We start from the raw sequence: 17,940 nt of genomic DNA on the forward strand, positions 1-17,940 counted from the left end.
TAACCCTATTTTATTTAGTCATTAAGAAGTTCCATCTGTTGTAAGGACTCACTTCCAAATACATGTGCCTAGATTTAGAACATATTTTATGTTCCAAGTGGAATCCTAGGGCCAAGGATTCCAAAGTGTGATTTGATTGCAACATGACAGGTTCACATTCTGAATTAACATGTTTTCCCAGCTGTAGTTCAGGGAGGAATGGGAAGGAGCTATGAAAAGAAAAGATGGGTATCATAGGTATAACCAGGGCTTTTTTTCTCATAGAACACCCAGAACGGAGTTCCGGCACCTTTTTTGGATGGAACCTTGTAGGGTAGGCAAGGCGGGTTGTATGACATGTGTGAGTTCCAGCACTTTTTTTTTTTTTTTTTAGAAAAAAAGCACTGGGTATAACCTAAAGAGGTATAGAGTCAATTCCTTTAGTCCAAAAGGAACTAAAGTAAGTAGGGTGGATGGGCAGCAGGACAAGCAGCCACCAGGAACCAATAGTAAACCTACAAGTATGCTTACTAGGGAATTTAACACATCTGTAAAAATCCTGGTCAGGGAAAGATGCATAAACAGTGACACACTATAATCTGAGCATGCATATTAATGGCAAACTTTCTTCTTCTCTGACTTCCTACTAAATGTCAGATGAAAATCAGCCCTAATGTATCTCACAAATGCACTTAAAATAGATCTATCATGTTTTCTAGAAACCAATATGAGCATTCAGTACAAGAGGAGTTACCATAAAAATGTGCGAAATCGGTAAATGAATTAATCAATTATTGCCCCCAATGAAGAGAACAATAACTGTAAACTAAAATTTAAATCAGTCTCCTCTCCAAGCAGTGACATGCAACGGGATATTAATTCATCTTTTAAGTTGCGCTGAGAATCATTAGAAGTTTATTTTGAATTTCTGCATCCCATTCTCATGTCATAATCACTGAGATCAGAACTGCATATAGAAATAAAATAGCTCATCCTCCTGGAATGTTACCATGAAAACATGCCAGCCAGCTACCTCCTAAAGGCAGATACAAGCACCATGTCATAGCTATTCTCTGAAATGTTCCAAAGTTATGATTATGTGCTGGCAGTGGTACAAAAGGCATTATGAACATCTTTAACATGGGGCTAGTTTTAAATTAATTTTTCTTTCTTAAAAAAGTTTAAGGAAATATAGAGCTTGAAGTTGGATGAATTAAGCCTCACAGCACCTGTTTTTATTATGCTACCATTAGCATTATACTTTGGCCATTTGGGGATGTTTATAAAGCATTTTAAAATTTTAAGTGATCAAACTAAACATTGTTAAATATAGCATAATCTTTTATTTTGTTCTTTAAAGAACTGTTATTTATATCTGTATATAAAAAGACAGAGGTTGTTAGCATTTCAAAGTGGATCATTAAAAGTCCAGGTACTTTATAAAGCAACAACTCCTAAATACTAAGTAAATGAAGCATTATTTGGATTCAGATAACTTATCTCATGATTGCTTCCTCAATTTTTCAAAAAGGTGTTGAAACTATGTTGTATGTCTGATCCATAAAATAAAGCAGACAATATTTTAACTGACTTAATTAGCTGCTTCAGTCTCACAGAATGACTCCTCCTAAAACATTTTTCTTATGTACACATAGATATGGTTCTGTCCACAAACTTTTTTAAAAAAAAAAGTTGTATTACCTTTTTTTTTTTTAACCATACACACATTTATCTTTATATGCTAATTTCAGGCTTCCTAGGATCCCTTTGTGCAGCTCTGTTTGTTTCATATGCTATCCAAGGAAAGCCATTGGTCCAGTGGGGAAGAGAGATGATGAAAGTCATTCCAATGGCCGAAGAATACTGCAAAAAGACCATCAGGCACATGGCAGGTAAAACTGATTAATTGGGCATTTCAAATTCATAAAAGGTAAAAAAGAAATCACTTTTTAAACTTCTCAGTAAATTTGTTTAGTTACCCAAGGTGGCGCAGTGGTTAGAATGAAGTATTGCAGGCTAATTGTGCCAACTGCCAGGGGTTCGATGCTCACCACCCCAAGTTTGACTCAGCCTTCCATCCTTCCAAGGTTGGTAAATGAGGACCCAGATTGTTGGGGACAATATGCTGACTCTGTAAACTGCTTAGAGTGGACTATAAAGCATTATGAAGCAGTATATAAATCTAACTGCTATTACTATTGCTATTGCTACCCTTTCTAGTAATTAATTTAACTTGCCATTTTCAGTCTGAATTTAAATTTAAATGATATTGTGAGATAAGAAGTTGGGTGAGAAATGTAATGAAATATTAATTTTAAAATAACAACACATATTAGACCAGTGATGCATATGCATAAGCAATGTGCTTTTAATAGCCCCTTCATTTTTTTTAATGGAAGTTCTTCCACTTTTATTCAAACTGTTGTTGTTTCTTAAGAGTAGAGCAGGTGCAGGATTAACACTTATAGGTCTGTCTCTCACAGGAGGAGGCTGGCATTTGCTCAGGGCAATGTCATCTCTAAGCTAAACATGCAAACCTTTTGAAGCATGTGCTTGTAACCCCGTCATTGTGGAAAACAGTGCTATTTTAGAAAGCAGGAAGAGAGGTTGAAAAAATAGATCCCTGCTTGAATCACAACAGAATCCTGTTTTTCAAGATATTTGGCTAGCTAAACAATGATAAAAGTTTCTTTCTTTCCTACTCAACAGCTCTAAATGGTACGTGGCAGCACTAAGCTAAATATAATGAAGAAAATAAATACAATTTAGATAGCTTACACCACAGCTACTTCACAAATTACTTTTCCTCCTGAAATCAAAGATAATTTCCTATACAGAAAGAGCTCTAGCATAAAATATGTTTAGAAGTTTTTCTAACCCAATATTATGGTGTCAGAAAATACATTTAAGACAGAATAGCAGGGCATATTTTAAGAATAACAGTGAGCGTGCCCTTTTGTCTCCCCAAAAATTATTTCTTAAGAGAAAAAAAAAGTCAAAGATGAATTACCCTTAAAAAAATGTGTATCTTTCACCCAGATTCATACAACACTTGCATAATATTCAAGTATACAGCTTAAATGTGATACTCATTATATTAACAAAAAATATTACAGGGTTCAGATTGTGTATCAAAAGCTGACTGGGCTTTAGTTACCTTTATGACTATGTTACTATATTTAGTTATTTAGTTGGCTATGTTACTATAGCATATTGCGTTAAAGAAAGCTGTTGAAAGTGGCCTAAAAATGAAACTAATATAAATCCTATTACAGCCAGATTGCTAACAAAACTTGGCTTCCATAAATGCATTAAGCAGTAAGAAAACATCTTAAAAGATTTCCAGGCTCAAGTCTAAATTCACACATAAACTCAAAGTGCAGAAGGACTTGGACAGATCTACCCTGCTTATTTCATATTTTGTGTCTATTTTCTTCAGCTCAATCATGTCTGATTCTCAGAGACTGCCTGGACAAGCTCCTGCAATTTTCTTGGAAAGGGTTTTTCAGAAGTGGTTTTGTTATTCATCCTTCCTAGAGTTGAAATAAGTGACTAATCTAAGGTTATGCAGTTGGCTTTGTGGCAAAAGTGGATCTAGAACTCAGAGTCTCTTGTTTGTAGTCTGATGCCTTAACCACAACACTAAATGGGGTCTCTATTTTGTGTTAGCTGATTCTAATTCTCTGTCTTTATGGAAATAAAAATCTTCCAAACCAATTCTCTATTGTACAATATATTGGTTGGTATTAATGACAAACAGTATCTTAACAGCATTATTTGACTATTCTTGACTGGAATAATTTTTCAAGATTAAATATATTATAATTGCACATTTATTTTCCATTCAGAATATCAGGAACACTGGTTTTACTTTGAAGCAAAATGGCAATTTTATTTGGAGGAGAGAGAGATCAATGAAGAAAACCAGAATAAACCTCATTTTCCTGACAATTATGATGCTGAAGAAAGAGAAAAAGTAAGTTCTTCAAGAAATAGCTGTTTAAACTCTGTGTGTGGGGGGAGGGGAGGAATAGATATGAAATGATACTTTTCTTATTAAAAATGAATGTTATGCTGTAATTATGAAACCAAATGACAGAGGTTGTGTCTCAAAAAGACAGATTTTACAGAATAAAGTTTAAGTTGGTCATTTGTAAGAGAAATAGCAATAAAAACAATAACAAGTGATAAAAAAGTAGTGATTGTTGGTGTATAGTGAATCAGTGATCAATGGGTAGATATTACTCAAAGCATTAAAGGCAAATAAATCAAGAAACTTGAAAACATAAACTGTAATTTAACATTTCTTTATCAATCTATATTTTTAAAACATGCAAACTGAGAGATTTATAGATGCATGTTCTGGTTTGTATTTCGTCAAGTTGTTAATTATCCATTTAGACTTACCGGAGATGGAGTTCTGAAGGTCGTGGTGGAAGGAGAGGTCATGATGCTCCCATGATTGCATATGACGCTCTCTTAGGATGTGGTGGTGATTGGACAGAGCTTTGTAACAGGGCAATGTTCCATGGAGGTGAGTAAACTACTGCTTTTTATATTTCTTCTATAATTCAATCCTTATAGAAATTAAAAAGCAACAGCAGCTTTCACAGCAGCTTTCCTCAACCAAAAGTTGTTGAGATGTCTTGGTCTACAAGTCATATAATTCCTGCCAGTCTGGCCAGTATCTCATTGAAAGTTCTATTGTTCAACCATTGTCAATATTTTCACTGCAGGACTCACTTTCCATTACAGAGAGCAGGATAACCTTAGATAAAGAAGGTAATAGTGACAGCTATTTAGACATTCCCTTCTATTTAAGTTCAAAGCATCTTAGGCTACTTCCTACCTAATAACTTAGAGTGATATAATACTTTTCCTCGTTATGCTATTATGATACAAGAATGATAAGAAAACAAAGCATTATCAGTTGAAATGTCAACTGATATTAATGAGGAATAGTTTGTGGTAGTAACATAGAATATCCGTTGGTTTTCTATGCAGCTGATTGAGGGGATTGTACATGAAGATTATTTTGGATGAGATCATCAATTTTTATAAATTCAAAGCTGGTTAATAAATGCATTGATTCACATATAACATCACAGCAGTGGGGCACAATGTTGTCATCTTACTTCTGTGATGTGCAGGATTTTGATTTATTTCACAGTTCATGCTGATGAAAATTGAGGATGGAGATGCTGGGGAAATTTTAGAGATTCAGTTCACAAAGCGGCCCAGAATCCTGTCAGAAATACAATCTTGATCATTGTTTGGCAATTGTCTAATCTTTCACTCATGGTTAAAGTCCCTGAATGGAGCTAACTGTTCGTTTGTGCTTTTGATTTTTAGGCGAGAGTGCAGCTACGGGATCAATCGCTGGCTGCTTATATGGGCTGCTCTATGGCCTCAACAAGGTTCCTAAAGGCTTATACCAGGAACTTGAGCAAAGGGAGAGGCTCGAAAACTTGGGGGAAAGTATTTTCCAACGATCTTCAGAGGAAAAGTAAAGATACTTTTAATTTTTTATTTTATAATAAACTGGTAATCACTTTTGAAAACAAATTTGCAGGAGGCAAAAAAAGAAAAGACCCTTTTGTTTAAGATTATACTATTCAGTAATAACAATGTGCTCAACTTCCCCCAGGATATTACGATCGTTGCCCTGAAGCATTTAAGCACTGTTGGCAGTCAGCGTTTTAGAATAACTTTAAAAATTATCTATGTTTCTTCAAAGGTAGAATCTTGGCATCCATTTTAAATAGTAACTCTTCTAAAAAAAATTATATGACATGAATTTCTGCCTCACTTTGTTAATTAATGTCACCCTGTCATCTGTATGCTCATTTTCACTTATGCATATAAAAATATCATGCTATGTACACCCCAGAGATTGCTTTCATCACCCCTCTAAAAGAGCATTGTTACTTTTTCATGCACTCATTTTCCCTGAAATTCTTAATCCACACTCCTGTCACTTCTTTTTAATGTGACTTCTGTGTCAGACTTGCAGTACCATTCTTTTAAAGAGGGAGAGCTAGAGGGAGAGCTAACACCAGGAAGCGATCCAAGAAAAGGCAGAAAATAGTTATCCAAATCATTCAAATGTAAAAAAATCCACAAAAGTACAATGGTTCCTAGTTTAGCCTTTCAGATTTTTCAATGCTATTTTTTAAAAAGACAAAATTTGTAATTCTTTGGGTAGCTAAAATTCTTGTAAATAAATAAATGTTATGCCTCTTCATAAGCATTGTTCTTTATTTTCGCACTGTGCTTATTGCATGTTCCTGTGTGTTTTCACCGGAATTTTTGCTTGCAGTTGTCACTAGAGGTCAAGGTTAAAGTGATTTATTTGTAGGCAGACATTTCTTCAGTTTTGATTCCTTCCACTTACATATTTGGTCAGGATTCAGAGCCATGCATATTTACCTAGGAATAAATTGAAATTGCCATGATTTATATCCAAGTAGATACATGCAGGATTACAATAGCAGAACTCCTGGGTTTCAATAAAATTAATAATAAAAGCTTACTTAATTTTCACTCATTTCCATAGGACTTAAGTATGACGGTGACTATAGGAAGAATGATCAATTCTACTCCAACAATTCTGAATCAATGGACTGGACTTTTTTCCATCTTTTCCCAATTCTATTCACCCTTATTTTTCTTTCCCTTTAAACATCTTTCTTTCTGTTCATGCTATGGTGAAAGATGATAAAGTCTAGGAGACAAAAGAGTTAGGTAGAGATACCAATAAGGCCTGTTTTTTCTCTTGGCATCTGTGTCAAAATCTGCGCGATTGAAGCCCAGCTGCTTTTGTATATGCATCAATGTCACATGCAGAAAAGGGTGGGATTTTAATCATGAACTCATTCCCATCATCCAAATTTGAACTCCTCCCATTCCATAGATACTGGTGGTCTTTCATCCATTAATTTAGGACTGGTTTACATAGTCCTTTACTGACTAACTAAAATAACTAATGCACTGCCCTAAAACAGCCATTCCTAATTCCTGCCCTATAGTATACTTTCCTGTACTTTTCAAAGAATGAATATCCAGGCATATAAAATGTACAGGCTATTCTTAGTGGTTGAAAACTGCGCATATGAAGGAAATAGTCATTGAAATAAAACTATGCACTTATGTTTTGATCAGGTGCTAATTTAGCACTGGCTAAATAAAAGATTATTCTGATTTGCTGTCATTAATGGTAACAAAAACTTGAGTTTTAGCTTAGATACTGTATGCTACATTTCCTGATTCTTTAACATCTCTACTGTAAGAGAAAGGTGAAAGTATTTGTGAATCAATCTCTAAATTAGGGAAATGTGTATGTACAAAGTATTTTGAATTTTAGTTCTCACAACCCCTTTCCTACTGATGATGCTGGTTGACTGAAGGGTACTGAAATATAGTCCACTGTTTCTCAATTTTGACCAGCTTGCTGGCTGGGGAATTCTGGGAGTTGAAGTACACACAGCTTACAGTGACCAAGGTTGAGAAACAGTGAAATATACAATATCTGAAAGGCAGGAGATTGCCTATCCTTGTCCTACATCCTTCTAAAGTTCCTGTTAGAAATATCTTGCTTCTTTATTAAAGGAGTTAGAGCAGTGATGGCGAACCTTTTAGAGACTGAGTGCCCAAAAACCGCCTCGTCCCTGCCCCATCCCCACGTCTCCTGCCCGCAGGGCCATCCACCACCTCCACGGCCTGCCACAGCAGATTGCCCAGGCAGCTCAGCAGCATCATGGTGGCCACGCCCTCTGTCCATGCCCCGCAGCATCATTTGTACACGATGGGGCGTGAGGGCAGAGTCTTGTCCCGCTGGCCAGCTACCATGTCCTTGGCTGCGCTGCTCTGCACAGGCTGCGCCCAGGGAGACTCTCCTCTTGGGGGGCTGCTGGTGAGGAGGGGGCTACAAGGGGTGGCGGGGCTGGGGCAATGGCGTACGTGCCAACAGAGAGGGTTCTGAGTGCCACCTCTGGCACCCGTGCCATAGATTCGCCACCACTGAGTTAGAGTGAAGGATTGTATATGTCACTCTATTACTGTATTTGTACATTAAAAAAATAAATTATAGTGGTTCTATGGATTGCATCATATATTGCTTTCTACCATCATGATGCATAGTTCCTACAGTTGGTTATTATATACTGCATTTCTTATGTTTTGGAAGAATCCCATACTTTAACACGCAGATCAATATGTTGTAGGAACAAGTCACCATGCTGCCTGCTTAACCCACTTCCTGGTCATGGGTTCCTAGGGGTTGCTGCAGAGGAAGAACTATTACCAAACTTTCTTGCATAAGTTCATAATATTTCCTGGGAGCTGAAATAATAATTATTATTTCCTGATTGATATAGATCACCTGGCAAAACACAACTGTCTAAGGTAATATATAATATTAATAAATAATAAAAATGCAATTATCTTGCATAACAAGCTCATAAAATTAAACTGCTTTTTATGCCCTTAAGCATTAGCAACACAATTAACATTAATGCAGAGTTTTTGCTTTACCCATAATACCACAGAATGCTTTCCCACATTACAGAGATAATGTAGAAGGGAACTGTATGGATTTGGCTCTGAATATTTAAATTGTCTGAATAAGTACCGTCGCAAAACCAGCATCAGCTACAAAACCTTTTGTTTGTTAACTAGTGGAATAGTTAAGGTGGGATATCTATGTATTGTAAATGCATCAGAGTCCTAGTTGTAACTGAAATGTTTTGGTCAGGACAAATTCCCACTTGTTAAAAGCAAAGTTTAAAAGCATCTGAAATGTTTAATCATCTTGAACTCAGATTTTCATAATGGAAAAAGAACCCAGTGATAGGCAGGGTTCTGATGCTGAGATCAAGCTCAGTAAATGTGTGCCACAATCCTCACAGCAACACTTTCCTCTGTCATGTATTTATCATGAAGAGGACCCAGCAGAACTTGCTTTTAATAAAAGTGTTGTCACAGGTGTAATGTTTTGTATGTGTGTGGGGGGATGATGAGTAAGAGGGAAACTTGCCCTTCAGGAAGATATAATGATTTGACCAAATACTGGCTTTGAATTGCTTATTTCATTCAGAGATGGTCAATGGACAAAGGTTGTTTTTTTTCTTTTTTTCCATGTGGTCTTTGTTGAATATGGTAAAGGTTTATAAAGGGAGCCTGTGATGACAATACTGTTTCAGTCTAATGTTCCTATGTGCAGCATTATCCATAAGTGAAACCCTGCATACTGGATTCTGTCATTTTAAATTTCAGAAAGAGGAAGAATATTTACTCAGCATACGGTTATGATATTTTTAGGAACCACCTAAATTTCAGATTATGAGAAATTGAGATTACAACCAATGTTAAAACAGTTGTGCCTTCCTCCCCCAAATCTGGCCCTGATCCTTCTGTTTGCAGGACATAAATGCTAGTAGTATTTTTGTCCTTATGTGATTATTACTGAGCAAGAATAAATAATTACCTGGCTTTACAATGATCTGGATGGCAGAATTAATATGAGCATCTGTTCATGTTGCTTCTTGGAATCAGACATGTGTTACATGGGCTGGCCACTTTCTTGTTATGTGGTATTAAGGATGAAATCCTGTGTTATTAGAATTAATAATTTCCTTTGCCCTTGACCTCATCAGGAATTCATCCGAAAACAATTGTTGTCCTGCTTCTGCTTATATATGAAGAGGTATAAAAACGTAATCCTATTTTGATCTGTAAGATGAATCTCATTCACGTACTATTTTATTATTTGACGAATTAACTACCTAAGATTTTTATGGTGCTAGAAAGCTGAAACCACTGGGGTTCTCATCACCCACTTCCAAGCAATAGTCTATCGCCATTGGTTCATTCTGTGGCTTTCACATTGAGTTCTTCAAAATTCTTCCAACAAAAGTATTCTTACAACCATGTTAATGACTGAAATGACACAGAAGCCAGTTAATATCATCCTGCATATCTTTGCATACATAAAGCTTTTATCTTTGCCATTGTAATTTTATAGGGGTAATACTTTTAAATTTTTATTAGTTTATCAAAATATAAAATACAAGAAAAATAAAAATAATGGGAAGGTAGGGAAGGAAAAAGGAAAGAGGAAAACATGTAGGGTAAAAAGGAAATTAAAAAAAAACATTGATTTCCAACTCTTTTTACCATAACAGAATAAGGTAATAGCCTCAATGTTTTACTTGTGCATGATACTATACACTAGCTGTTTCTATAATAACAAACCTATCTAATCACAAAACCCCAAATCAAAGTTTCATTTTTTTTTAACCTCAAGCACGAAGTCCAGAAATGGTTTCCAAGTGGAGGTAATGCATTCAGAAAAAAGATTTTAAGAGTACATTTTCCACAAAATTGGAAATTGTGTTTTAATTTAACTAAGTAGGCTTTGGACCTAAATTTATCAAAACTGTAGCCTCCTATATTTTATACTTTGTAGGATATGGAATACTGTGGAAATAGATTTTTATAAAAATTGAGCAAACTTGTCAACATTGTATTTTTAGTTCCTTAAAAATGTACAACATCCAGTAATATATTTTGGGTATCCTTTATTTAGCTATTGGCTGAAGGTATGCAATCTTTTTCAAAGTTAATGAAACATATTACTGCTTATATCAGATAATACAATAGTTGACAATGGCCAGTCATAGATAGGTACCCAAAATAACAGGTTGATGATTGTCTTGTCTAAGGTTATGTATTTTATATAAATGTGTACATTAGATGTACAATGTTTGCAGCTTTAAGAGCAATTTTAGTATACAATGTAATGTATAATGCATATTTATGGTTCCTCTTTCCAAAACATTGATTTTCTTCTGTGCAGCAAAAGCAAAGTTATGAAGGTGAGCAGCGATATGGTGCAGATTGATCCCATTGCACTGAAGAAGAAACTCAATAAGATGTCAAACAAATTAGGTGCTTTTGCTGTTCTCAGCAGCCTTTTGATTTACCTCACAGACCTCGTATCTAATAGGCTTCCAGCTGAAAACAAAAAAGTCAAGTGGCTAGAAAGCATAGAAAAAAATATGAGCTCAAAGCCTAAATGCCAAAGCACGAACAATGGTATTCGCCCTACAAAATTTCAACTTCTGCAGTCAAGGTTCATGAACAACCATCGTGAGCCCTTACGAAAGAAGCCAAGAGAGGTAGGCAAGTTGATTATTAAAGAAAAGCATTCTGCCCCTAAAAATGGGCTAAATTCCATCATAAGCAAGTTTGATAGAAATTCGTTAACCAATGAAGAAAGTCCAAATACGATAAGCCAAGAAAAAACTAAATGGATTAGCTTATGTGGGAAAAATACTGTAAAAAATGTTCTGAAGAAATTTATAGCTGCTGAGGAAAAGGAAGCTAAGGAGAAGCAGCCGGATCTGAAAAAGAACCTACCCAAAATAATCAATAAAAACTCAGTCTTCTCCAAAATGAAAGAAAAGTTTGAGCAAACCAGTAATATTTGTTCAGTTATTGATGTGAGAATAGCTCCCCCCCATGCAAGAGGGAAAGAAAAGACAAAAAAGGACAAAAAGCCTCTGCAGCAAAAAGCTATTTGCAAAGGAGAAGCTAAAATACTAAAGGATAATTTGAGAGTAGCAACAAATATCAACAGCAATAAGCCACAACTTTTGGTTTGTACAACTGTCCCTATACCTAAATTTTGTGTTGCTATTGTAATTAATCATCCTTCCAGTTGGGCAACAAATACCAAATGCATCATTCAGCTTTCTGACAATAATGTCCCAGGGTTAAAAATAAAGGATTCAGAAAATAGCATTCAATTTGGTGAAAATGAGATATCAGAACACAAGGAACAGAAAGGACAGTTGCAAAGGAAAATTAATGAAATGCCTAAGATGGCTGCAGACAAAGTAGATATGGCTGAAACTTCTGCAAGTCCAGTTCCTAACATGGGCAACGTTCCACTTTTGATGGAAGAGGTATTCCTTGTTGACCATAAGCTTACTTTACCCTTAGACCCAAACCAGAAACCCTCATCACCTAAAGATAGCATGTTCTCTAGCTCTACAAACAAAGGTACAACACAAACTGCTAAGAATGAAAAATCTTCTACTATTTGCCCCTCTATCACCTGCCCTACTAAAGGAGTCAGTGCCCTCAGCCATCAGGAAATTAAAGAAGATGAGATTCCTGCCATGCCAGAAGATTTGTGTAGGTCAAAAGAGACAGAAATAGAATTAACAGCGTCTGTAAAAGATCCTCCCCCCTTTGCCAGCCAGAAATGTTTCTCTAAACAGAAAGTGTTGGAAAATACTCTACTGTTTCACTCTCCTATAACTCAGGGATCATGTAACATCGAGCCGTCAATCAAAAACCAACAATCAAGTGTTGAACCTGCAGCTAGAGACAAAATGTCTCTCAGTTGGAAGAATAGAGAAGATTTTGGAAGTAGATTTTCTGATGGAATTCAGGACAAAGAAAAACTCTCTGATAAAGAAGAACTATTTCTAAAATGTATGACAAATAATGATCACAAAACAAAACAAGGAAACCAAAACTTGTCTGACTGCCGGATAGAAAATAAAAATTTGCCTCTGCAGCCCATGAGCCAACAAAATTACCAGGATAACAGCAGGCCAAACTTTTCCAATAACTCAGATCAAGCCCTCATTTCAAATAATACTGTAAAAGGAAATGATATTCACAGTGAATTTGAAAAACATTACTCGTCTTTGCCTAATACAATGAGGAAATCCCGGTCTAATGTAGCAGTAGAAAATAGTAAAGCCAAATCCTGCTCAATCAATGAAAATACATATTCAGAAAACAACACTAACAAGGAAAGGGTGAGCTTGAGCGACTGGCATAGCTCTCAAAGCCTTGTGAAAGAACTGCTTAGCCATGAAAGCCACAATGTAACAGACAGTCCTGGGGCTGCTTCTGAAAAATGTCATTTATCTTCATTAGATGATTCAGCAAAAACAGTACTCAATATTGCTGATGTCAACAGTCCTTTATGCAAAACAGGGAACTTTCCAACGCCAGCCTCATCCTCATTAACAAAGAATGAAAGTGATATTACCTTTTGTTCTCATTCTAAGAAATGCCATAGCCCTTCTCCTAGTGACTCTCTAAAGCCCAAGAATACACCCAGACAAAATTACAAAATAATGCACAACTTGAGCAATGATTTAATACACAATGAAAAAAATGTTGTAGAAGACAAAGATTTTGGTCATCAGAGTGGGAAGTATCAACTGTCTTCAAAAAGGAAGTTTAGGAGGCCTGAAAATGCCCCTGCACATCTCAAGCCCAATGAAGAAACACAACCAATGTCCTTGGGAAATGACATTAGAAAGCAACAAAAGATGAAAATGATGTCAGAAGAAAAGTCTGAGGAGAGCTATTTCCCTCCCCAAAATGAAGTAATGTGTCTAGGAACCAAAGATGCAGAGAATAAGGATTTACCCAAAACAGCACAACATCTGACTTCTTTATCAATCATCAAAAGGGAAGAAGAGAAAAATAAGACAGAAGATAACAATCCTTCACCAAAAATGTCACATACTTCCAAAACTTCCCAGAAATCAAGAAAAAATGAGTTTACAAAGGATAGCGGTGGTATAACAGAAACAAAAGTTTCTCAGACAGAGCAGTTAACACCACCTAAATCTAAAACTAGTAACATAGGAACAGTACTCTCCATAGTCACCACTTCAAAATGCCCAACACCACCAAGGGAACCAGTGAAACACAAAGATGTTACAGCACAAGATGACACTATTATACCTTCAATAGTCAAACACTCAAAATACCAAATATCACCAAGGGAACCAGCAAAACAGGAAGACATTACAGTAGAGGACAACAGTTCTACGCCTACTATGGTCAAATATTCAGAATACCAAACACCACCAAGGCAAACAGTAAAAGAGGAAGGTGCTATAACACAAAATAAAAGTACTAAAACAGCCCAGCTCCCTTTACTCAAGAAATCAATGAAAGATGATAATATAAGGGGAAATAATTCTCAAGATAATCTTCAGAATGAGAAAATAGCATCTAGTAACAAAATGAAGCCTGGAAGTAATCCAGAAAAGATGAGAGATAATAGTAATAATTCAATCCCAAACCAGTTATCCTTCAAACACAAATGCTCAAAAAATGAAAAGAACAGTGCAACAGATGAGAGCATTCTGAATCCTTTTAAGAAAAGTAAAATGTCATTTTCACCAAAAGAATTAAAAGCAGACCCAAAAAATACGGCAGCTGCAATTACACAGAAGCCATCCTTAAATGACTCTAGAAACCCTCACTTGATTACTAAGAGCAAAAAGCATGAGCAAGATTCTAAGAAATATCAGCTACTCTCATCAGATGTGACATCACTGAATAAACAGCAGGATGATAATGTGGCAGGAGGGAAAGAACTGCCGCAGATACAAACCCCAAAAGGTTACATCAAATCAAAATCTAACATAGAAGTTGAAATGTATAAACATCAACAACCTGAAAAATCATGTCTGCCCTCCAATCCAGAAACACATGAGCGGAATGCTCACAGAAAAAAAGGTTCCTTGAAGAACTTCAACAAATACAGACTTCCAACATTGAGTCATGATAAAACTTTGTCAAAGGAAAAAATAAGCTATGAGCATAATGAAGACCCTAAAGAAGGAACTTCAAACAAAACCCACCCACCCAAACAGAAGAATACAGAGCATTCCTCTAATAAATACCAAATACCAGGAACAAATTACTTGTCTGGGCTGAAATATGGAGAATTTAAAGAAGTTGGAGCTGCAGCAATGGACGAGAATGAAGCTACGTTAGTAGAAAAATACAAAGCTGAAAGTTACAGTGAAGAAACCACACCATTGTCTTTTAAGCCACTGATTATTCGGGCAATTGATACAATTAAGCTTGACAACTGAAATAACTTCAAATCCATATTCCATTGATGGAAGCTTGTTCAGTTTCTGCCACATTTCTCTTCAAGGCATAGAAACCACATGGAAATGGCTGTCCAGTGATTAATTTTGCCATTAAAGTAGCATAATTGAAACATTGAAATAGCATAATGGTAACCAAGAGTAAATATAGCCTAAGATTCATGGGAAATCTTTAATGTAGTGTTTAAGGGCATATGAAGCCATGAAGTAGAATGAAGTGGGTACCATTTCAAACTGCACAGAAAATGCATAATCTAAAAGTGCTTGGTTTTTTTGTAACAAAGATCGGTGATGTTTGTCATGTATGGACAAATTTGTCCTCACTTTCATTTAGATGACAGGAACCTTTATAAGAAGGCAGGACACATCCTACTATCTCAACTTTGTAACATCTTTCTGCTACATTGTATACTTACATGTTATGCCCTAACAGTAAAAACAACAGAAGGTTCCAAAGTTCATTAAAACACTTCTCACTTCTCTCCTCTCTCTTTTACAATCATAGCTTTCTCATTCTTCTCCTTCATTCTGACCCATTTGTTTTCCTTTTATATATTTATTTTAGAATTCGACCATTGTATCTTTTGTCTATATGACCAAATCACCTCCACATATTTCTTTTGTATTGATAACTCAATTCCACACTCATTCAGCACCTCTTCATTCTTGATCCTACCTCTCCTTGTTTTACTCCATTCTCTTCTTAATTTTACTGCTTCAATGCATCCAATTTACTTTTACATTTTTCCTGGTATACTCAGGTGTAACTTCCACATAACAAAGTGAGCAGAAACACGCTCTTATACAGTCATTTTCACTTCTTTTGATAAATATTTGTCTCTCACAGAACATCACATCCCATTCAAAATCTCTGTTATCGGTAATTCCCTGTCTGAAAGTTTCTGGACTCATTTTCCTATCCACAATCCAACTTTAAGTTGTGATAAAAGTGCCAATTTTCATGATCCCACAAAACTGCTTTTTTTTTAATTCTTGGAAATTAAGAAATGTGGATTAAAAATGTATGAGTGGTATTATAGGAATTTATGGGAGTGGGAAAGAAAAACCTATTTCTGAGGATTTCAAAAATCTGAAAAAAGGAGACTTCACAAATTATCAACTACCTTTGGCCAAAATTGCTAAATGGAATCTCTGTCTAATAAAGCAGGTTTTATTTATTTATTTATGAGACTTATATACCGCTTTAAGTGCAAGCATTCTCTAAGCGGTGTACACCAGTAAGCAATGTATATATATATATTTACATTGCCCCCAACAATCTGGGTCCTCATTTTACCTACCCCGGAAGGATGGAAGGCTGAGTCAACCTTGAACCAGTGAGATTTGAACCGCTGACCTGCTGAACACAGTCAGCTAAAGTGGCCTGCAGTACTGCACTCTAACTGCTGCGCCACCTCGGCTCTCTGAATTCCTCATCCCTGAAAAAAATGTCATTGCCCCTTTGCTATCCTGATGAATTTTCTACAGGCATCTGCGTGTTTATTTTTGGAAACTGAATGTAAGATGATAGGTAGGTCCTCTTTAGTGACCAAAACTTGGATGGAAACTTGGTCATTAGCAAAGTGATCGCTAAGTGAAACTATGACTATTTTTATGATGTTACTTTAGCTTTCCTTTACTTTATAGACCTGCAAAGGTCATAAATGCGAGGACTGGCTGAAAAGTTACTTTTTCAACACTATTATAACTGCAAATAGTCACTAAATGAGTTAGTTGCTAAACAAGGATGACCTGTAGATGACTGTGGCATGAACTAGAAGAGGTAGCTTCTTTTTAATCCTGTTATATTTCAGCAGATCTAACTTCGCTGCAACAAGACTAAATTGCTTCTCTTGGTTAAATATTAATATTAGTGATCTTCTTGATCCTACTTCAATAGTCTATATCTTACACAACTATACATATTGTGCTGCTCACAATTTCAACCTTACTCCAGAAGTGGTAAATACTTTCTTGTTAAACAGATTTTCATTAAGGATCAATTGTACATATTCTTAACTCTTCCGCTAAAATCAATGGAACTAAAAGGCCCTTTACTTTGGCTGAATTATTCTCAACCTTTTCTCAGAAAAAAAAACAAAACAAAACTGAGGCTATGGCTGCAAAGATTCAGTGACTTGTGACATGGTAGCCAAGAGTGTTCTGTTTCTCTCTGATGCCATTTAGTAATTGTCTAGATTTTTGCAGTCCTAAAAAGGGACAAAGTATCATCTCATAATGGCTCGTAGATTTACTTTTGGCAATACTTGCATTTATTTATTTATTTATGAGACTTATATACCACTTTAAGTGCAAGCACTCTCTAAGCGGTGTTCACCAGTAAGCAATGTATATATATATATTTACATTGCCCCCAACAATCTGGGTCCTCATTTTACCTACCCCGGAAGGATGGAAGGCTGAGTCAACCTTGAGCCGGTGAGATTTGAACCACTGACCTGCTGAACACAGTCAGCTAAAGTGGCCTGCAGTACTGCACTCTAACTGCTGCACCACCTCAGCTCATTTATCATAATGCCTGCTTCCCTTTGGACTTAATACATTTCTTTCAGTAATTCTTTTCAGATAAACAATTAGCTTCCAGTTTTTCTCCATCAAGGAGAGAAAAGGCTCCCTGTTCTAGCCCACTTGTAAACTTATGGTGTTAATTATGTTGTAATAATATTAATTGGAAAAATCTGCAAAATGGAAACCATGTTTAATTACAGCAATACCTTTCCCATTGTCCTTGTGTTCTTTTTAAAACATGTTAAGAGGGCTAATCTTAGCCTATCTCTACTGGGAAGTAAGAATATCTGCAAAACATAGCCTATGTATCATCCTGTACTGCTCTCTTCTTCATATTATTTTTCATCTATTTGAATATATTTCTATGTTTGTTCTAAATCAAGCATGTTTACTACTGGTTTATTAGATAACAAACCAACAGTTAACTATTGCTGTTATAACAGTTTTTATGTGTTTTTTGTAGTCTACTAAGGCAAACAAATGTATTCGTTAC

At 35.9% G+C, this 17,940-nt stretch overlaps 1 protein-coding gene across 4 annotated transcripts in view; it reads left to right on the forward strand.

Annotated features, from left to right (window-relative positions):
* Positions 1–17,940, forward strand: part of ADPRHL1 (ADP-ribosylhydrolase like 1) — a 42,026-nt gene that overhangs the window by 14,352 nt on the left and 9,734 nt on the right. Inside the window, exons 4-8 of one of the 4 annotated variants that reach the window (XM_039359742.1) lie at positions 1,731–1,871; positions 3,828–3,955; positions 4,381–4,513; positions 5,332–5,485; positions 10,835–16,210. In XM_039359742.1, coding sequence (XP_039215676.1) covers positions 1,731–1,871; positions 3,828–3,955; positions 4,381–4,513; positions 5,332–5,485; positions 10,835–14,900 — 4,622 coding nt within the window. In that variant the 3' untranslated portion in view covers positions 14,901–16,210. Of the gene's footprint in view, positions 1–1,730; positions 1,872–3,827; positions 3,956–4,380; positions 4,514–5,331; positions 6,227–8,201; positions 9,473–10,834; positions 16,211–17,940 lie in introns of those variants that run through there. The other 3 variants (XM_039359743.1, XM_039359744.1, XM_039359745.1) reach the window with 3 other exon arrangements.

The sequence above is a fragment of the Crotalus tigris genome, unplaced genomic scaffold, assembly GCF_016545835.1.
Source record: "Crotalus tigris isolate CLP2741 ecotype Arizona unplaced genomic scaffold, ASM1654583v1 scf7180000019116.999743, whole genome shotgun sequence".
NCBI classification, from domain to species: Eukaryota; Metazoa; Chordata; class Lepidosauria; order Squamata; family Viperidae; genus Crotalus; species Crotalus tigris.